At 37.2% G+C, this 22,830-nt stretch overlaps 1 protein-coding gene and 1 long non-coding RNA gene across 13 annotated transcripts in view; one reads left to right on the forward strand and one right to left on the reverse strand.

Moving 5' to 3' along the window:
• The window catches only part of grm8a (glutamate receptor, metabotropic 8a), a 349,513-nt gene that overhangs the window by 252,465 nt on the left and 74,218 nt on the right, over window positions 1–22,830 (forward strand). For all 11 annotated transcript variants that reach the window (XM_036210217.1, XM_036210211.1, XM_036210215.1 and 8 more), the window contains one exon: window positions 1,481–1,618. In XM_036210217.1, the coding sequence (XP_036066110.1) occupies window positions 1,481–1,618 (138 nt within the window). The remainder of the gene's footprint in view (window positions 1–1,480; window positions 1,619–22,830) is intronic.
• Window positions 1,182–2,327, reverse strand: LOC118598068. Of its 2 annotated transcripts, XR_004947156.1 has the most exons (3): window positions 2,178–2,327; window positions 1,774–2,034; window positions 1,182–1,638 (listed from the first exon to the last, which is right to left on the reverse strand). It is a non-coding gene; the product is annotated as an uncharacterized LOC118598068 (long non-coding RNA). The 2 variants fall into 2 exon arrangements; XR_004947155.1 differs by having other exon boundaries at window positions 1,182–2,034.

Below are 22,830 nucleotides of genomic sequence, written 5' to 3' on the forward strand. Positions count from 1 at the left end.
GCCTAACCCGGCTACTGAAGGGCGAAGGCGGGGTACACCCTGGACAGGTCGCCAGTCTGTCGCAGGGCCTCAATCACACACCCATGCACTCTCACATTCACACCTAGGGGCAATTTAGAGTCACCAATCAACCTATGAAGCATGTTTTTGGACGGTGGGAGGAAGCCGGAGTCCCCGGTGAAAACCCACGCATGCACAGGGAGAACATGCAAACTCCACACAGAAAGGTCCCAGCTGGGAGTCGAACCGGGGCCTTCTCGCTGTGAGGCAAGAGCGCTAACCACTGCGCCACCGTGCAGCCCCTGATTTTTCAATTTTTTTTTAAATATTATTATTTTTTATTGAGTTTTCCATTTTGACTAAAAGAAAAAATATGACCATGGTAGTGACTGCCAGACAGAATGACATAACATGCAACTGACTTTTGTGAATAACAAAGCAAAACGTCAAAAAGTAACACAGAGGGGGTGGTCCGCGTCCCTGGTACCAGACTGATAATGGTCCGTGTCCCGAGGGTTGGGGACCCCGTATTATTGTCTGTGGCCAGTTACCAAGCGACCATAGGACCGGTACTGGTTTCTGGCTAGGAGGTTGGAGACCCCTGATTTAATGGGAACAGTCAGCACATCAAAAAAGAATGTGCTGGGGACACCAGAATCAACAAAAAGTGGCACAGGGGGGCCCAAACTATACGTTACTATTTGGGCTGGTGGGGGTGAGAATGTATTGCTCTGGAAAACCCTCCCAAGGGTTGGGGACGTGGTATTGGATGCAGTACCAGATACAGAACTGGTACTGGGTTAGGGTACCGGTCCTCATTCCGGTACGGGACTGGTACTGGTTCGCTCCCCAAGGGTTGGGGACCCCTGATTAGCATCTGTGGCCCGGTATCAAGTACCCATCGGATTGATACCGGTTTGTGGCCCGTGATTTCACGGGAACGGCAAGCACATCAAAAAACGATGAGTTGGGGACACCCAAAACGTCAAAAAGTGGCACAGAGGGGGCCCAAACATTACGTCCATTTGACGAGTTGGGAGAGAGAATATGTTTGTCTGAAGGCATTTGATTCTTGAGCAGTAACGGCTGCGCAATTACAAGAAGCGTGTCTGCATTTTCTCACTAAACATCACACCCAATATTCTATTTTTAGTTTTGGAGTGAACTATTTCCATTCTAACAGTTTTGTAGCTCTAAATTTAGACAAGAGTTCAATTATTTCGAGAAAAAAAAAGTGTTTAAAATGGTCCAGTGGAATTGGTTTTCTAGTCACACACTCCTAACAGGTGTCTCCGTGTGTCAAAGAGTATTACCCAGCCGTGAACTTTTTTTCTTAGCGCCGGCACGCTCTGTTACCCCTTTCAGCTCTGCTACCCCGCTCATATTTAATGAGATATAGGAGCTGTGGTGAAGCTTCGATCTAAGGGGAAATTCTTCCTCATCAGTTGTTTCTTTCTTCTTTTTATTTCTCCTCATTTAGCGTTTGACCGGTATTTCCGGAGCCGCTCGCTGTCCAACAACAGGAGGAACGTTTGGTTTGCTGAATTCTGGGAGGAGAACTTCAACTGTAAACTGGGAATGCACGGAAAACGCCCCGGCAGCCTGAAGAAATGCACAGGTACAGACTCCGCCCTTGACCTGCAAACATACGAGCTGCTTATTCATGATAATTGGTAGGATTTTGTTTTCATTTAACTGCCAAAAAAATAAAAAAATTAAAAATTAGAGGCACTTATTTGAATTCAAGAGATGTTTTCTGGAGAAAGGTTTTACCTTGGGCAAGTTATTCAGTCTTCCACTTTTAATTAATGGATTCTTTTACTCGGTTTGACATCAAACATGTTTCTTCTTCTTTAAAAACAAATTTGTTTTGATTTAAGCTGAAACACGAATAACCAGCCTAATGCTTGGTTCAGTTCAAACAAAAACCTCACCCTTTCAAATGACCCTCACTTGCTTGAGTGTGTAGAGACACCTGTGCTCATTCCAGCAGCGTGGTTTGAATTGGGAAGATGGTGAAGATGTTGAACGTAGCTGAGGAAAAAGGAAAAACTTAGGTTTGGCTCATTGACCGTATAAAGCTATGTTCATAGTGGACTTGGATACAAGTGTTCAACCAACCGCTGTCAATGAAAAGTCTTTGTAAACATGTATATGTATATGTGTACGTCACTCACTGAAAATGGCTTACTTCCAGCTCCAACCAAATGAAGGCAATTCATTCGTCATCATTTTGCCATGTTGGAAACAGAGATCGTCAGTAAGCAGTCATTGGTCTGAGTCAGTCTGAAGCTGTATTCACACCGAGGGTTTAAATTTTTGTCTGCCGCCTCTCTTTGACACTCTGGTTGCGGAACAACTGCCGACAAATTTCATTCGTTGCCACTTCATGGAAAACATGGATGATGTTCAGCGAGTAGCTTGGGTTATATGTTTTCTAGAGCTCTACAGAGGTGCGGCATGGATGGCTCCGTGTCTGGATTCACCAGATTCGATCTCAACTGGATAGCTGGCTAATGTAGCAGTAGCTCCAGCTCTATAGGCTTTGTGATGAGGTGGCGTCCTGTCCAGGGTGTATCTCGCCTTCGCCCAACAGTAACTGGGAAAGTCTAAATGATGAAAGTTCAGGACGAAAATCCTCGCATTGAGCGGCCATATTGAATTGAATTTATACCCTTTGATCTTCCTGTACTCAAAGCTGAGACTGTAAACCTTGACACACCTGTATCGCAGAACCTTAGATCGCAACCGTACATTGACATTCAAACTTGACGCCCCTGCCGCACCAGACGTGTCTGATGTGAATGCACCTTGAGTCATCGTTTCTATGGCAACCACTCTCGCCAACCAGTAGTGAAGTAGTTAGAAGGCCACACCCTAATTTGTCAAACAAATGTTTAAAATGTTTAACGTGAGAGCCAGCAGGAAGCACATGCTTTTATCAAAGCATCTGATTGGTCACTTTCTATCTTGAATAAATTGCTATAAATAAAAAAATAAATATAATTAGGACTATCGAGTACTTATATATCAAAGTACATCGGAGCAAGGATGGTTTTTCTGACAAATACAAAGACTAAGTAATAGCTGTTTATTTCTCAATACAAGTCTATGGGATTTTGAATTCTTGGAGCCATTAGAGACTTCCTATTTGGAACATAAGGGGGAGGAGTCACTATGTCCAGTTCTCTTTCACAGTCAAGGATTTTGCCTGAAGTTGCATGGTAAATCCATTGGATATTTTTCAGTAGTTTTTGTCTTTATCATCATTTTATATACCCATCTCTACATATTTGTAGTCGGTTTGCTCCCCCTCGGTGAACATGCACATCAAACACTTTTACAGGCTCCGTCATAAGTCACACGCCACAGTCACACTTTGAGCAGATTTACTGCTCCTCTGAGATGTGACCTGTTGGTGTGACCTCTCCAGTTTAAGGGCTGCTTGATTGAATTCGTAACCTTCGGTGTGTGCTAAAGAGAGCATTCCCTGGTTGATGCCTGCCATTAGTTCACATAATTAGGTTTATAGGGGCAGTGACTCCCATTGACCGTCTATTAGCAGGCGTGGCGTCTGTACGTGGGTGTGTGTTTGCTTCTAAGGCCCCGTTCTATAAGAGTCCATTAATTCCAAGTGCCGGGGTTTGCAGCCTCCACACATGTAAGACAGGAGCCAATCGGCAGCTGGCTGCTCAAGGTCGCCGGGGTGACGCCGCTGATGAGGGATGAGGAAATGGTAGTGATTATTGGGTGTCACTGTGCTGAGACAAGGCGATAAATATAAAGTGAATTGACTCAACAACTGCAAAACAGAAAATAAATTACTTTTTTCTTCACATAAACTGGTAGGAATATTAAAAGAAGGGAAAAAGAAGAGCCTTAAGGATCAATGACAATAGAGAGGCAGAAATTGAGTGTGACCCATTAGGTTGGGTTGAACTCATTTCAAGACAGTTTTTGGGGCTCCATAGTTGCTGCAAATGTAGAGTAATAAAATGAACAAAACAGTCATTCACATGGTTTCTGAAAAACTACAAGTTCAACAGTCACCAGGTTAATAAAAAAGACCACGCCCCTTTTTGTGACAGCAATCTAAGCCAAAGATATTTTATTGTCACAAATAACGTGTTTACAGAAGTAGAGTGTGCTTGTAAAATCAGATTAAAACGGGATTCTTCTGTCATAAACTTGAATTTAAAGTGAAATAAGACTAATTTATTTGCTTAAATAATTCAGGTCTTCTAGTGGAACACTGTTTCATTACCTTTTATTTTAGCAAGCATTTGGGCTATAATTGTATTTTTACATTTGACTATATTCACATTTTACTGAGTATTGGTTTGTTTTTGTTTGGCTGGGGGTGCGACTTATACTTATTTTCAGGTGCGACTTATATGTGATATTTAAAAAAAAAAAATTAGGTACTGTAGATAAATTTAAAGCTAAATAATTAGGGCTGGGTTGATAAAATTGATTAATAAATCACCAATGTGAATAGATTTTTACTCACTGACGTAACTTGGTTGACAATACTTCTTCATGGAGTGATATAAATGTAATGTGAGAGCTCAACCTCATAGTCCAAAATTCCTAATACTTTGTGTTTTATATGTATTTAAAAAAAGTTATTAGCAACCAAAGACATTCCATAAACAACCACAAAACAGTTAAAAAAAATCTTATCATTACTTATCATAAAACTTAGATATTAGTTTTGTTTGGACAATAAAAAACAAAAAAGTTTATTTGAAATGTATGGGGTGAAATCAGCATCAGCTTGAATTGAATAAAAAAAAACAAGTTGTACATTTGAAAAACAGATATTGTAAAAAAAATTACAATTTTAAAAACATAGCAAACTGAAATTAATGGGAAGAACAACTGGAGATTTTAAACTGGAAAAGGTATATATATATATATATATATATATATATATATATATATACTCTGTCTCCGAAGTTTAAAATAAAACATTTGTACAAACTGGTTTTTCATTCGCTTAAATGTGATCCTTTTTTGACCCCATACATATGTGTGGAATAGGATTGAAAAAAATAAAGAATCTAATGTACTGAAAAATCAATCATTACCAACACCGCCGCTTTCAATTACATAAACATAACTAGAAATTAAAACTACATACCCCAAACTGAATTCATACGTTTGCATTATGAGTGCATGAAATGCTCCCAAGGCTGTCTTCATCATGCTGCCGAAAGAGACCTATTCCCATTTTGAATTCTATAATTTTTTCATACAAAAATGAGTTTTTTTTTTTCATAAAACTTTTTTTAGTTTTGAACAAATCCAACAACGGCTCGATGAAAGAAGTTACTTTAATTTTTTCATTTTATTTTGCCAACAAATTGTACACTTTTGGAAGATTGGTTCAAATTGAAAGCTTAAAACTTACAAAAACCGCTCAACAAACTTAAAACCTACAAAACAAGTTAATTCAGAAAATAATCTGTACAAAACCCCTCCTCACGTCAATGTTTCGCTCAGGACAGTAAACCATTTTTGTGGCCAAAATAAAAGGGAAAAGTTAGGCTCATATATGTTGGCTTTCATTGTCCTTCTATGGAGGCTGTAAAAATGCTACTTTACAACTGACCCGGTCTCCCCTGCTTGGATGATTGAGACGCTGGAGAAAAGCGTCTGAAAATGTGCAGTCAACTAAAACTAATGCTTGTCGGAGCGCTGGCTGAGGCGCACGCAATCTCACAGATAAGCTCTTCCACAGACGTGTGTTCTCGCGGTTGCAGATAAAATCGTGAATTAGTGCAAAAGAAAGCTGAGTGTTTCAGCTGATTCTCCTTTTTTTTTTAAAGCCCTCTCACTCCTATGATCTTTCCACACAGCTGGGCAGACTCTTTAGATCACCCAGCCCCAATAACCCAGAAGGTGCAGTTTATCAATTCCGTGGTAGCTTCCGTTTGTTCATAGCTTATCTATGACAGCGGAACCAGAGCAGGTCTGCTCCCTAATGGGAGTCATATGGCAGTAGAACAAAGAGAGTTGACAGATCTCAAATAAGTTCCCTCAAGAGTTTTGTCAAGCCCTCCCCTCTTCAAATAATCCTGCTTTGGAGAAAGGATTCGCCTCTGAGCATCGAGCGTGACGGCGGCTGGAAGCTTCGACCTGTCCCTTCACACTCAGACTGAAAGCATAAATCCTCACATGCTTTTTTTATGGCCGTTCATGCTCGGGGATGGACACAAACATATTGATACACAAAATCAGTCATGGAGACACACACGGGCAGTGGTTAGAAATCATGCTGTTACTGCACTTGAGCGGCGTCTTTTGGGAGACGATGAACCAACACAGGAAGTATGTGGAATTTGTGTTGGTCTGTCACACTCAACACAAGTTAACTTACAAGTTAATATTCTCATTTCAGTTCTTGTATCGATAGTTTTACTTAAACTACTACTTATTAACTGGCATTGACTGTACATGAGAACTGGACTAAGTGACTCCTCCCCCTCACATTTTAAATAGGCAGTATCTATCCCATAGATTTCTATAGAGAAATAAACAACTAATACTAAGTCTATATATTTGTCATTCTTGCTCAGATACATTTTCTTGCTAATTCTATTTTTTTTTACTTTTTACTGATCCAAACCATGACGTTTGTGATCCGGTAGGTACCATATGTGTTCGGCCATGAAGATTGGTACGGGGGCTTGCGACTTGATGTGAGTTCATGATTGGTCCAGATCATTGGACACCATCACGTGACATAAGTTGTGACACACATGGCCCATTACTGAGAAGGTCCGAACAAAGAACAACAAAAGGGGACGGAATGTTTTTCAGTCAACTTCAAAAACAGGACAGTAATCGTATTTCAATAGAGAGAAATCAGGAAGTGTGAAGTGTATGCTAAAGTGGGTGCTAGCGAGTAGCATGCTAGCTTGGCTCATCATCGATGTATATATATATATTTATATATTTTTAATGTTTTAAAACAAGGCTGATGTTATTCCCACGTATTTTCACGCGACAAAATATGTGTGGCCAAGATGCACATTGCTCGCACATATTTTAAGTTCGTTAGATAGCACTGGTTTTTCTAATTAGTAGATTCGGACAGTACTAAAACGCTCTAGATAGTGATTAGGGGAGGAATTCGGACACAACCTAAGCTGTGTTACCGGGATGTCATCACTAGTCGCAAGCCCTCATACTAATCTTGCGGGCCGAATACACATGGTACCTACACCAGTACTTAAACATGTGTTTAGCCCATGGTGTTCACACTGAACTAGCAGGGATGGGCTTCTTCTTGTTTTTCTACTGTTTACTAGCGGGTATCCACCACCTACATTTGTAAGAGGCTTTGTGTGAAATGTAGAGGCCTAGCCGAGCTTAAGCCTCAATTATTAATTTCTCCTAAATGATGAGTTTTCAAACTGTTTCCGTGCTATAAAAGTACAACTTCCTGTTTAGCTAAATGCTATATTTTATAATTAAAAATTAATTGTATTTTAGTGTGATTTGGGTTTGACAGCTAAAGAGCTTCTCTGCAGCCACATTCATTATCACCTATTGCTCAACAGACTATTTCTGTGGCAAAAGTTTTATTAGCTGATTCGAGGGCTTTTCTAATCCAATTGTAAAATCCAATTTAAAATTAGGCAACAAAGTTTAAAACTGAATATATCTTGGAGTTATGATTCTGATGAGTTACTGTAAACATGTAACAAACAAAAATCCTTTTAGATAACTAGATCATTTCAAACTGACCTGAAAGGTGTTTTAGCCAAATCAAATATCTAAATATATAAAAAAGGTGCTTTATTTCCTGTATCTTTTATTCCTCCATTTATCAACCCCAAAGCTGACTTCTACACTAGATGTGGCCATTTTAACTAGAGGAAGTTGTGGTGTGGATTCAAACTTGAAGAAAAATCATTTGGAGTTGTTTCAAAGCCATTTGGAAAGCAATCAGTAATCATGTATGTTTCATGAAGCTGCTGTCTTTTACTCCTGTTTAGCTTATTATGGATGGATTGAATATTCTGGGTCCAGCCAGACTCAGGGATGAACTGAGCAAATAAGGTTTGGCAATGCAGAGTGAACTGTATAACTAAACACTTTGAAAATACGTGAAAACGTCCAAATGTGTGACCAACATTCCTCTTTCTCTGGTCTCTTTTAGCATTAGGAAGATTAACATGAGACTGTGCTTTCTTTAGCAGCTGCATAATGAAAGTAATGCGTTAGCTTCTGACTTAATAAGCAAAAGTTGAAGATTGCCAAATGTTTGCCCAGACGCCCTCACACGGAGCTCAAGTTTAACATAGATTATTAATATTTCAGTTTTAGCATTTGGAAAAATCTCTTCTAAAAGCTTCTGAACGACTGCTGAAATCCTCTGCTCTCAGTGCACTAAGGCAGGGGTCCCCTGGCTATGGCCCTCGGGCCGGATCTGGCCCTCCTCCATATTTGGCCGGCCCCCCAAACTGTTTTGGCTAAATTAGACCCTTTTCCAGTTTTTTTTTTGGCTAATTTAGCATATAGCTAATATTTCATCTAAATGTTAGTTTTTCAGCTGATTTAGGCTTTTTTCAGTTTTTAGGCTCATTTGGAGTTTAGCTAATATTTTAGCGTCATGCTAGCTGGTTTGGCTAATTTAGACATTTTTCCAGTTTTTTAGGCAAATTTGGTATTTAGCTAATATTTAAGCTAAATGCTAACTGTTTCAGCTAATTTAGGCTTTTTTTATTTTTAGGCTCATTTGGAGTTTAGCTAATATTTTAGCGTCATGCTAGCTGGTTTGGCTAATTTAGACATTTTTCCCGTTTCTTAGGCTAATTTGCCATTTAGCTAATATTTTAGCTAAATACTAAATGTTTCAGCTAATTTAGGCTTTTTTTTATTTTTAGGCTCATTTGGAGCTAAGGTGATATTTTAGCTTTATGCTAGCTGTTTTGGCTAATTTAGACATTTTTCCAGTTTTTAGGCTAATTTGGCATTTAGCTAATATTTCAGCTAATTTGGGCTTTTTCAGCTTTATGGCGAAATTAGAGATTTTTTTTCCAGTCTTTTTTTTTTTTTTTGCTAAATTGGAATTTAGCTAATATTTCAGCTCCATCTGAATGAACTCTTTTAGATACATAGCTGTAGAAGCTAATCTTTCTTTGATAGTTCTGGTATCGCCTGTCCGTCCTGGGATAGGATCTCTCCTTCATGTGGGAATCCCTAAGGTTTCTTCTTTTTTCCTGACTCAGGTTTTTTTACGAGTTTTTCCTTACCGGGAGGGAGGGTCTAAGGACAGGGATAACCAGTTTATGTAGTCTGTTTAGTTTTTAACAACTGTTTATATTTTGAAGCCCAATGAGGCAAATTTCCTTGTGATTTTGGGCTATATAAATAAAATTGAATTGAATTGAATTGAATTTCAGCTGCATGCTAGCTGTTTTGGCTAATTTAGGCTTATTTTTTGTTTTGAGGCTATTTTAAAGTTTAGCTAATATTTCAGCTATATGGTAGCCGTTTTTGGCTAATTTAACATTTTTTTTATTTTTTTTCAGTTAATTTGGCACTTCGGTAATATTTTAGCTAGCTATCAGATTCAGCGTTTTCAGCTATCAACTTCAGTGTTTTCAGCTATCAATTTAAGCACCTTCAGCTATTAATATATCACAGGTAATGCTATACATGTAGTTTTTTAATTTGTTTTAGTATATTTTTTCTATGAAGATTACATAAATTAATTATAAAAAATTTGCTATGTGTGACTTTCTGGAAAACCACAAATCTTTACGTTTAGGCTGTGATTGTTACACTTTTTCTGTTAGCCCACAAACCGACCCTGGCCCTCCATCAGAGAAGAAAACAGTTATGTGGCCCTCACAAGAAAAGGGACTAAGGTACCTGTCTTTGCTAAGCAGAAATGATTCTCCAGAAGATGTAAAGTCTCTGTCCAACACTTGTAATCCGTCCACGTTAGATGCAGGAGGTAATTAGATCCCGACTCAGCCACACATTTGTCCTGTTTTTTTCCTCGACCATATTCTAACGAGCTGGATGTGGAGGCGGACTCATAGGCTTAGTAAGTGATTCCCTCCCTTCTGCAGAGGCTTTAGGGCTGAACGGGCTTAAAGATGGAGGCAGACACAGATGGGGAGCTCCGTGGAAAAACGAGAGGCAGCCAGGAACGGACGGACAGGTTGCCGGCTGTGAGGCCCACGCAGAGTTTCATGCCTCTCCGCGTGCGCTCTGTGTTTGAGATGAAGTGTCATTCACCTGGAGTGAAGTGATCCTTTCTCATTTTCTTGTGGAGGACACGGTTATCTAACTGTTCTCGCCGATGCGCTCTGTGTGAAGCCAGAAGCCGTTGGCAGATTCACGAGACGCCGAGATCCAACAAAGAGCGGGAGTCTAACTTGTTCTTGGATTTTCCTCAGACAAACTCTAATGCCAGAAGTATTCACTCAGCCATCTAGATAATTGATCTGCAGGTGTTCCAAACACTTTGACAGCCGCAGGTGTATGGAATCAATGCATACAGCTTTCACAAACATTTGTGAAAAAATGGGGCACTTTAGACGCATAATAATAAACAGGATTAAAAGAAAATCAGTTGGAATCAGCAGATGCTGAAGTGTACGAAGGTCAATAATAATGTATACTTCAAAACTTTCAGATTAGCTCCAGAACTGTTTTTAGAGAGCTGCATTGAATGCTTTTCAAGACAAACCAACTTTGTTGAATCCATACATCAAGTGCAGTTTAGAAGGTTTTTTGCACAAATGTAAGAACCTTTGTATTCTCTGGTGTTGAATCGCTATTCTCCATTTAGTAATCTGAGTGATGAGTCTGTATTTGCTGCATCAAGTTTTGGTATATTTCTGCACAAAACAAGACAAATTTGCTCTCTATAGTAGATCTACCAAGATCCTAAGAGCGTGAACATCCTGACCTCAAACGATTTGAAAACCTATAGAGATACATTTATTCATGAATATAATAATAATATAACACAAGACCATTTGCTCAAAAATCTAATTTTTCAAATCCAGAAATACAAAATGCTGCAATTCCTTTTAAAGACCACTGGGGGCAGGGCGCAAAAGGAAGCAACTTTTCTTCTTTGATTCTCCTGTTCAAGATGAAAATCCTCACCTAAAATTAATGTATATACATTCTGGTTTCCAAACCATTCACTTTTTTTGTTTTGATTTTGCATAGCAATGGAGTATTTGTATAGCTAGGCTGGTTAAGTGCGGGACTATCACATGGGAAATCTATGGAAGTTTTTCTGTTCCATCAGTTTCTAAATTTTTTAAACCTTTGAATTTTCTTCCTAGATTTTTTTTTTTAAAACCTTTGAATATACATTCTGATTTTTTTTTAATTTGAATTTCTTTTTTAACCCCTTGCTTTTTGATGAATTTTCCAAACTCTTTTAAGGAAATATTTTTTAAAGTAACAGTTGGTGGTCTAAAACACTATTTTTCGCTCATACTTTCTTCTTCTTCTGGAATAAGGTGCAATGCTATAGCGTGATCGCCACCTAGTGGCCAAACTGAATCATCCTCCAGGAGAAGTAGAACAATTTTTATTATATTATTGATCTGAACATTTTTGTTAGAGCTTCTACTTTTGAGAAACCATGTTACACTGTATGATGTTAACAATCTCATTATTTCACTTATACGTTTTACAGTATGTGAACTGTATCAAATAAAATCAAAATTGAATTGAGTGTGTCAAAAGAATAGAAAAAAAATGAATTGATCCAGGCTATTGTGAATCGAATTAAATGGCATTTGGAAATGATCATTTATACCCAGCAATAGTATATCCCATATAAACTGTATAGGATTCCTGAATCCTGTATAGCCCTCCAGATAAAATACAGGTTGTGTTAAAATCTCTGTCAAACCCTACGCAACCCTTTCAGTATCTGATAAGAACATTATAAGTGTGAATTTGTTCCACAAAATGGGTTATTTTTTGCCCATCCCCACAGAGACTGGTAGACAGGATAGTGTAAAAGCTGAAATACAGAGACGGAAAAAAACAGTAGCACATACCGTCAGTGTTGCACATTATAATGAAGAAAGTGAGACATCGCCTCAAGAGGATAGAAGAGCTAACAGTACTCACACGCTGCTCACTGCTACTACTACTGCTGCTGCTGCTGTGGACGTGGCAGCACAGAGACCTGCCTGAGCCAATTTACATGGACTCATCATTACGGACTGCTTCAAGCTCTAGCTTGAAAGTGGACAAGACAGCAGAGGAGAGTGCTAACAAGAGGAGTGGGAGATTGACAATCTTTATTAAGCAATAATAGAAGCCTTTTCTCACGCTCAGTCTGAGGGGGTTAGCATTCTCGGTTAGCATGTTGCCAGAGCACCTCCAGCAGGATCTCTTACATGGTCTTGCGATATATTGTATCTTGTCAATATGTGTCGACATTTCCCTGTCAGCTGATGCTGAGACTCAGACTGTATGTGAGGATCAAGGGGGCCAGCACAGGTAGGCTTTTCGCCTACTCAGTGTAGAGACTTCATTTCCCAAAAACACCCCATAAAATGTCAATATGTCTAATAAGTCTCCATACATAAGAAAAAAACAAACATTTAACCCATTTTTATTTATATAATATGCTCTATATGACTGCCACTTTGCTCATATACCTGCTCTGGGGTATCTGAAATATAAAGAAGTACATGTTAGAATTATATATGTATGGACTGTATAATATAGAGACTTATGGGACACCATATGTACGTGCTAGAAAAGACAAAAGTGTTACTTTGTAGCCATTAAGCCCTTTGCTAATACGGGGAAACAGTTCCTCAAATGTGGTTTATAAATCACTGGCAGAGTTATTGTTAAAAATTTTTGGGTTTGGGGAATTCCACTTAAAGCCGTCTCCATCAAAGAGCTCCAATCATGCTGGGAGCAGAGCTACAATCCTCACTGCGAACCTTCACTTCTGTGTTTTGTTTGTATCCTTAGACTGACCTGACAAATGTGTATCATTTTACATTTATAAATTTAACATTATTCTTGTCAAATCTGTTGGGGAAAATGTTTCTCTTCAGCAGATATTTTGCAGTCTGCTTGTTTTTATTGGTATTCTGTGCAGCACAACAGTTACAGTTTACTATTTTTGTGTAGTACTTGTGAAATTAGAACATCTTCTCCGTTTGCAGGTGCAGCTGAAAGTATGTTTTATGCTAGTTGTGCAAACTGATAATGTAAGCCCCAAGGCTTTTTGCCTTTTTCCAAGTCCAGAGAAATAAGTCATTTATCTATAAAGCAGAAGACACCATTAAATGTTTCAGGGTAAAATATATCTACCACCAGAAGGCAGGAAGTTCAATTGCAGCATGCAGGATTTCTGTTGCTGCTACAGACACAGAGGAATCCAGGATAATTGTAAATGCGCTTTAACTAACAGTTTCATAAAAGCAAATATATACATACATACATATATATATATATATATGTATAATTCACTAACTTAAAAAAAAAAGAAATTGCCCTACTGCCTAAACTAAGTAGCCGCAAGTTAGCCCCAAGTCTAGGTCTCCCTAAGTTGGTCCCCAGCCCGGATCAAATAAATTTAGTGCATACTGCACAAAAATCTTTGCCAAAACATCTGTGGGATATTGTGAACGCTACTTTGCCAAATCTATATTAAAATATTATCTGAGTTGTAAAAACACAACTGAAAATGAAGCGTTAGCAAGTATTTTTATTTTTCTTAGTGTTAGCAAGGTACTAAGTCAATTTCACATTCAGATTTTATTGCTAAATTTGACCACACTGTAGTTATTTGGCATTTATGTTAAGTAATTTGCTGATATAAATCTTTTATTAATCCTTTTGTTTCTAAATGTATCAAACAAATATTCTTCTGTATCCAGCAGGAATCTTTGCTTGCTCTCTTACTAATCTCAGATATTGGCCACTGCTGCTAATCATTAATTTTTTAGGGTGCAGTCATTAACAAAAGTGAGGGGTGAGTCCTTGAGAACCAGCATAACGTAATTTTAAGACCCCTGGTAAAAAATGTTTCTCCCTGCAAGGAGTTTCATTGCGTGATGGAAGAGATGAACTGAGTTTTAGAGGGGAATAAAGGCTGGAATGAAACAGATTTTCTCAGGCGCAATTACTTTTTTTTTTTTTTTATTAGTCACTGAACCAAGTCCTGTGGATTGCAGCAAAAGCTAATCAAAACCCTGATTTTTGCATTCAGTGAGAGTTTGCTGGTTGGAAGTGGTCCCTTCTGTGCAGTAGGTGAAGACTTTTAACTGAAGGACCATTAGAGGATAACGTAACCCTTGTCCCGGGCACAAAACAAATGTTTGCAACTTAATCTACTCCTGATTGATGAAGCACAAATAGTCTGAACAGAGCACAAGCCAGTTTGGTAAACACAAAGTGTACGTTTTACTAAAAAAAGGAAGCTACCTCTGCAATGATCCTAAAGAGAATTTAAAGTCTCTAGTGAATTATCTGAAGGAGAACAAATCGAGGAAGGATTATATTATCAAGGATTATCCTCCAATGACTTTGACTAAACATATTTTTCCTACATGCCAACAGAGGAGCACACGTCTGACTGCTTCATAATCTTGCAAAAACATGGTGCCCTCCCATTGGGACCTTGTAAACATTTGCTCACAAAGGGTGAACAAATGGAATACAGTGCAATATCAGCCTGAAAACAAATATACAGTTCAGTTACTTGAGAGTTATTTAAATTTTTACACATGTAATGACTTTCTTTGATATTGATTTTGCTAAAATATATATTAAAAAGATACTCTGAGTTATTTAAAATAAGCTATTATTGTGTAGTGTAGGTTCTCTAACTCGCGTTGTTTGGCTCATCATCACTAAATTCTTGCAATTATTTAAGGAATTCCATTAATGTTTATCTCTGGGTGATAAAAATATTGACTAGGAAAATGAGACAAACATTGATTTGTTTTTCTTATTTTTTCATAGTATTATATTAACTCTGTTTAGACCCCAATACAAACCTCTCTATATGTTAAATATGTATATATTTGTATCATACATATATATATATGTGCATATCATATGATATATATATATATATATGTGTGTGTATATCATATACATATATATATATATGTATATGATATATATATTGTATATACAGTGTTCCCCTGCATTTTCGCAATTTCGCACATTCGCGAATTTGTTTTTAGTCACATGATTCTTCCGGTTGGTCACAAAAACTCTGTCAATCAAGATGATGTATGAAATTTTTACATCCTAAGAATGTGCTGTGGTCCTTAGGTATATATCTAGATAAAAAGCATGCGGGTGTTTATGATTTAATTAAAGAGGAAACATGTTCTCCTGAGTTTAAGGCACAAAGTACGCTGTTGCTGCTGAACAGTCTTTTGTAATTAATTAAAAAAATGAAACAATACTCCAATGTTCTTCACAAAGCATGATCAGAAGTGTTTTTGATGAGTAAGGCTTGGTAACGGACATTTTTCGGTCGCGGGGGTGGGTGAGACGGGGACGGGGGTTTCTCCATATTCGCAGATATCTTTGGTCCCTATTCCCAGTGAAAAGGTGGGGATTACTGTACAAACAGGTTTTACCAACATTTTTACTTCTTTTCATCTCTCTTCTCTGCTTTTACTTTTCCTTTTCAGACATTACAAATATTTTTTACTGTTACCTTTTCACCTGCTTTTGTCTCCTTTTTTTGTTCTGTTTGTTTCACATCCATCCCTTTTTTTGTGTATAAGGCCTACATGCTTTTTCAAGAGGGAAGAGATAGGAAGCTGGTGTAAGATAAAGAAAACATTCCCACAGGGAGACCAAAATAAATTAGTACAGAAAAAGAGGATCAAGCACACCAAAGCAAAGGGGGGAAAAAAAAAAAAAACGGTAAATGCAGAGAGCTAGGGAGCAATGATAAGCTGTGCCGGCAATGTGTTTCAAAAAAATATGAATAATGGCTAATAAATAATTTATATTTGCTGAGCGTACCATAAGGAGTAAAACATAGCAGTAATAATGTAGATATATATTACACTGTAAATTAGCCGTATGTGTCAGCTGCCTCACATTTTTCATCAAAAGTGGTGTTCCACTTCAAATCGATCTTTATAAAGTAAAAAAAAAAAATCTGGCTGCTGTCTGGCTGCAGGTCTTGAGAGAGGGAAATGCAAATGAAAGAATGCATTAAATGCACTGAAGTTCTAATAAATTCTGGAATGTTTGAAGTTTTTTCTTTGCATTTTTAACTTTTTTTTGGCCTTGTCTGTGGAAATATTAATGAACTAATTCCTGGAAGCAACGTTGAGAAAGCATGTGTCTGCCCTTAAAAATCCTTTCAACACAGGAGTGGCTAAAACCTTTTGGATATTCCCTCTTGAATGAAGAAAATGTGAAATTTGGAGTAAATCCGAAGATTTTTAGAGTTACCTTGAGGTAGCAGACCATAACTTTGCACAGGACAAGGCTGGCTGGATAGAAGCAACAATTAAAAAAAGAATTCCTTACAAGACATTGTGTTAGCACCTCAACAAATAACAATCTTGGAGTTTATTGAGGCCTCAGGTGGATGTCTTCGGTAAACTGGGAATACATTTCACCAGTGGAAACAGCTGTTAATTTAGGGGAAAATTGACAGAGGTGAATCCAGGGAGCAAGACGTCTGAATTAGAAACTATAGTGACATACAGAGGTGGAACTTGGGTCAGACTAGGAGGACAGAATCAAAATCTAATTCCAGATCCTATAAACATACTGGTTGTCATAACAAACATCAATCCAAAGAGGCAATAATCCGACTTGTAGAATCGAAAAACCAAAAATGAAGAGCAGAAACTTCTTTGGTCAGGGCATAAGCAGAAAGACTTCAAAACAGGTAAGCGGGTCCTAGAAAACTAGGCTTGACAATGGCTGAAAATGTACTAAGACGATCCAACAGAGACGGATTAAATGCAGGGTGTTACATAAACTGAATCTTTCAGGGGAGTCTAATAACAGTAATTACCTTAACTGGAACAAGATGATGATGATGATGAGCATTGAATGAATTACATGACATATTGTCCAAAAAGATCTTGGAAAATTGCGAGGTGTTGTTAAGAAAAAGTGTTTTTACTCACTAAATAAGTAGTAATACTGCTGGAGTTTGCTCGCACTTTGGCAGCAGCCAATTTGCACATATCAGTGGAGAACCTTTAGTCATCACAAAACCTAGACCTGTTAAATATTGACCTTAGGGAAAGACCTTGCCAGTGTTGGAAACAGTACTTTAAGAACTTAAAAAGTTATAGTCTTTTTGATCCAAAAAGTAACAGAACTACCCTTTAATGAAAGTCATTATTTACTAGGAAAAGTAACTATTTGTGCAACTGAAAAAAGTTATTGTTTGTCAAAATTTGAATATTTGAGATTAGTTTTCATTGAAAATTAAAATGAAAAAAAAAACAACAAAAAACATTTACTTGTATATATCCCTCAATGTTTACTGCATAGTAAGTATATTGTTAATAACAAAATTAAACATTTAAATAACATAAAGTGTGCAACTCTGAGGTCCAAATGCAATAACTTAAACCTTTCATTTAAAAAAAATGAACTTATTTTATGGATGTTGATAATCTTCTTTCTTTAATATAAAGTTATCTATACATTTACATTTTGAACTTTGACCTTAATTAATTTAAGTTAGTTATTTTATCTACATACAGACAGTGTAAACTTTCCATCCATTTCTGCAGCTTCTTCCATGTGTTCGGCATTTGCGTGTGAGATATATGTTGGCTGGTGTGTATATAAAAAAAAGAAACATAGGCTGCGATGTGCTACTATGAAACACAACACCACCCTTAGCCAGTCAGAACTGCTTCTCTAATAAACACACCCAAAGTTGTGATTAGGTTTATAACATTAGCGTTAAAATGAGCATTACTTATAATAGTGCCATTATAAAAATTGATGTCAAGGCATTAAAGTAACATAGCAGCACATTGCCTAAACAAAAGATCAAACACTACAAGCAAAATAGTTATAAATGGCATCAATGTTAAGATATCCGACGCATTCTTATCCCCAACTCATCAAATAGGAACATATGGTTTGGGGCCCGTCTCTGTCAATTTCTGACATTTTGAGCGTCCCCAACTCATCTTTTTCTTGGCGTCCTGGCTGTTCCCAGTAAATCAGGGGTCCCCAACCTATGGGCCGCATACCTCTACCGGTCTGAAGGCTGCTTACTGGGCCACAGACATCGAAAAAAATGCTAATCAGAGGTCTCCAACCCTTAGGATGCGGACTGGTACCCTAACTCAACCTGGTACCCTAACTCGACCTGGTACTCTAACCCAATTACACCATCCCGAGAGTTGGGGACCCATGATTTAATGAGAACAGCCAGCATGTCAAAAAACAACAAGATGAGGACACCCAAAATGTCAAAAAGGGATGCTGAGGGGTCCCTAACCATACTTTCCTATTAGACAAGTTGGGAGTGAGAGAGAGATATTGTAACAAAATTGTTTAAGTAAACAAAGTAAATTTCTCCTATTTAGGACCACAGCATGCAGAAGTTGTGACCAAACTTATTAACCTACAAATAATGCAACCATCAAATTGTTTTAAATAACCATTACTGACTTAAATTGTGCTTCTAGAAACTTTTTAAAACTCCAACTGAGCATTGATGAGATTTTCCACTCTGAGCTTTTATTCTTCCCAGACGGAACACAGTCACCAATAATTGAACACACATTTCAGTACAGTTGTACAAACACAAACCCTTGCACCGGATCACATATAATAACCTGTATTTGTGCGGGATTGTATTGACGTAACCCCTGGCTTTTGTGCTTTATTGTGAAATTATCTAGTTCACAATCTCAGCCGTGTACCCATTTCCCAGTCCTTTGTATTGATTATGTATTTCTTTCAGGTCAGATCGGCTTTAGAGCCATCTCCATGTGCAGTATGTGTAAGCATAGAAACCTGTTTTACACGCAGCCTCAAATTATTTCTTAAAGTATTTGTGTACTGTAGCAGAGCAGACATAAGTGTATATAAATTATGGTGTGTGTGTGTTTGTCTGGGCAGCATCTCATTATCCTGTCATCTCCTGAATGTCTTCTAAATGACTTTGATGAATGGTGGAGAAGCTAATTAAAGAGTCTTTATGTAAATGAATTCATCAGCATCTGAAATGACTTTTTATTAATTTCAAGCAAATAAATTCATTTCCTTTTGATATATTTTCACAAACACTATAACAAGTTAACTAGACCTTTACAGAATAAAGAACAATGAACACACACATCATCAATTATTAACAATTATAATTCTCATAACTTTTATTTACCTTATGTAGCCCTTCCTAAAATGTATCTCCATCCCCTACATTCATAACACATATTCTAACCATTGATTATAACTTGCGCGTACTTCTAACTAAAAATCTAGACAAAAATCTGAGAAAAGGGCAAGATAATGTCCCCAAAATCCTAATGGTCTCTGGAAGGTCAATTTCAGAAGTGTTCCTGTTGAGACAACAAGTACGAGTATACACACACACACACGTAATTTAAACCGATGAGTGTAGAAGCACAAAATTAAATAAATTCACCCGTTTTGATATTTAATTATGGAGCTTAATTCATTTGACTTATCTTTTGAGCCCTGCTGAAACCATAACGCCATCTTGTTAATTCTTGACATGAATTGTAGCCTTTATTTACAACCTTCTTGTACATCTAACAAAAAATCTAGACAATAGATTCTCCCAGATAAGGATAAGATAATGTCCCCAAAAACCTAATGGTCTTTAAAGGGTCAATACTAGAACTGGTCCTAATGAGGTAATACGTACAAGTACACACGCACACACATTTTAAGTGCCAAAGCATTGAATTAAATAAATGTTCCAGCTTGTTGTTTATTAGGAAGCTTAATTCTTTCGACTTTAATTCATCTTTTTTAGACCTACTTAAAGCATAGCTCAGTCCTGTTTAATCTTGACATAAACCCTAACCTTTATTTATAACTTGCTAACTAAAAACCAGACAATGGATTCTATCAGACAAGGATAGGAAAGTATCACCAAAAACCTAATGGTCTCTAGAAGGTCAATAAAAGAAGTGGTCCTGATTAGGTACCCCGTGCGAGTGTACGTACACACACACACACACACACATTTTAAGGTGATGAGTGCAGAAGCATAGAATTAAATAAATGTTCCAGCTTGATGTTTAATTAGGGAGCTTGTTGAAATAATTAGTCTGTCTGTGGTGCCATTCATCACTTCATGTGTAAAATCTCCTTGACACACTGGTCCGTGAAGGCATCCATCAAAGCACTTAGTCAGTCAGCATCCATGCATTAGTCTTACCTCAGTGCCTTAATGTATAGATCTGAGTTTGTTTTAGACGCAGCAACTCCCTGAAACCCATTTTTGCAGTGGATTTGCTGGCAGCAGGCTCACTGTGGAGTCTGCTGGTAAATGAGCCAGAGGATCTGCAAATGTTGCTTCTATATAACAATTAAACAGACTCCAGAACAAGTTTTAGTTATAGAATGTTATTGTTTGATTCAATCTATTATAAAAATCGTAAATTTTAACTCATAAGATGCATTTTATATATTCCTATTTCAAGGACTTGACTTTCAAATCGTTGCATATATGTATAACCATATTCAGTTAAATAACAACTCATTAAAGTTAGACTGTTTAAAAGGCTAAACTAAGGAAAACTGCACATCTCTATCCATAACACATGACTGTTTTTAATAGATTTTTTCTTTGTTTAGAAACATTAGCTTCATTATATTAGTGTTTTTTTTTAATAGAAGCTGCTGTGATCAAAACAATGTTGACCTTCATAATCCACAAACATGCTTGTGTTCGTGTGTGTATGTCTTGTGACCGGGTTTAATAAAAACTTCGTTGTTTGGATAAATAATAATAATAATAATAATAACTGGAAAAATAATAAAAGCCTCAATTTACAAAAGTCTGTTTTGCATCTTAGACTTTGCTGTGGATTTTCAAACTGATTTCAGAGACTTGTGTAAATTTCAAAACAATTGGATTCTAATCTGTTATTTACCAAAACAATCCCCTTGATCAGAATTTCTAAGCCTTGAGTCTTATACTCAATCTATAAACCTAAGTGTTGACACTCAAAAGTCTCATTTTAATTAATTCAAGTCTCTTTGTTCATAAAATGACACTTTCAAAGTATTAAACATAAAACTGAGGGGAAAAATTTACAATAAAACTATCATCTTCATTTTTAATGATACTAGATTCTTATAATTCAACGTAGACAAGATTATTTGAGCAAAACCAGCCAATTTTTGCTGTATTTTTAACTGGTTTTATAAGTGACTAACAAAATGCATGTAAGGGTTTCTATCCCGACTGTTGCTGGGATAGGCTCCAGCTACCTGTGATCCTAAAAGGGATTAATCAGATTTAGAAGATGGATGGAAATTGTATGCATCTCCTGAATACAAAATAAGCCATTGGTAGTACAAAACAGAAAGTCCAATGACACCCAACCAAGTATTGGAAGTGTTTTGGTTCTATCAGTAATTGTGCTGATTGGTTAAAAAAAAAAAAAAAAAAGTGATGGACCGACATTTGTGTTGTTACAACCCCAATGGGTAGACTTGGCTCAAAAAAAAAAACAAAAAAAAATAAAAACAGGGAACAGCGAAATCTGGACAGTAGTGACAAAAAGGAACACAGTTTTTCAATAAGGGAAACAAAGAAACTGTGTCCTGAAAAGCAAAAGGGAAAAAAACAATTAGTGTGCAAAAAAGACAAAACAAAGAGACTTGGAACCTTGGCCAACCATACAATAAGTCAGGGAGACTGCTGACAGAGACATCTCAACCGTCCGAGTCAGCAGCTCCCTGCTAAGGACTGCCTAAACAAAACAAAACAAACAAAGCCTGCAAACTAAGACTGCCAAGGTTTAAGCCCAAACTAAAATAACAAAACCCAGCAGTCTAAGACTGCTGAGGACAAAGAAGGTAAAAGAGATCAAACCCAAACCACGCTAACTAAAAAACCCAACCAACTCCTTAACTTCCAAATACAAAAGTTCTTACAGTGTAAACTAAGTGTCCGTCATGGTTTTGTCCCCATAAAGATATAAATATGAGTACACACACACTTTGCATGCCATAGTAACTTCAGAGCTGGAAGGACAATATGTTACTAGCAAGGTTTATTATATCTCCACTGTTCCTAATTCCAAAGGATTTACAGTATAAAAATAAATACTAAATCGTACATCGTTTTTGTGACAGTCTCTCAACATGTGCCAGATGCAAAATCTTATTATCAGATTTTCACTCTTTCCTGTGGCAATTTATTTCCCAGTTTCATGCGAGCTTGTCACTAAAAGCAGAGTTTGTTTTTCTTCTTTTTTTCCCCCCGCAGCCCCTCGGGGATGTATTATTTTCTTTTATCCAGTCATTTTGATGTTTGCAGAAGACTGATTCACTTTTACCACCTCTGCAGCACTTTTGAAGTGCCAGGTGAGAAAATGGGAGTCGATTTTCAAGCGGTTTTAGAGACATTTGAAGAGCCCCGCTTTAAATGTAAATATCCTTAATATTAGTTTAGATAGCAAAAAAACTGCAGTAATCTACCAGTTTCAGTAGTGAAAAAGCAGTACAATAATCAACATTTAGAAAATTGCTTTCGTTATTAGTACTTTGATCCACATTTTTGGCTTTTCTCTTCAGGACCAAAGAGAGTCATTGGAATCTACAGATTCAGATTCTTTACTCTAAATTTTCTCTTTCAGAGCA

This window comes from Oryzias melastigma, linkage group LG23 (genome assembly GCF_002922805.2).
Source record: "Oryzias melastigma strain HK-1 linkage group LG23, ASM292280v2, whole genome shotgun sequence".
NCBI classification, from domain to species: Eukaryota; Metazoa; Chordata; class Actinopteri; order Beloniformes; family Adrianichthyidae; genus Oryzias; species Oryzias melastigma.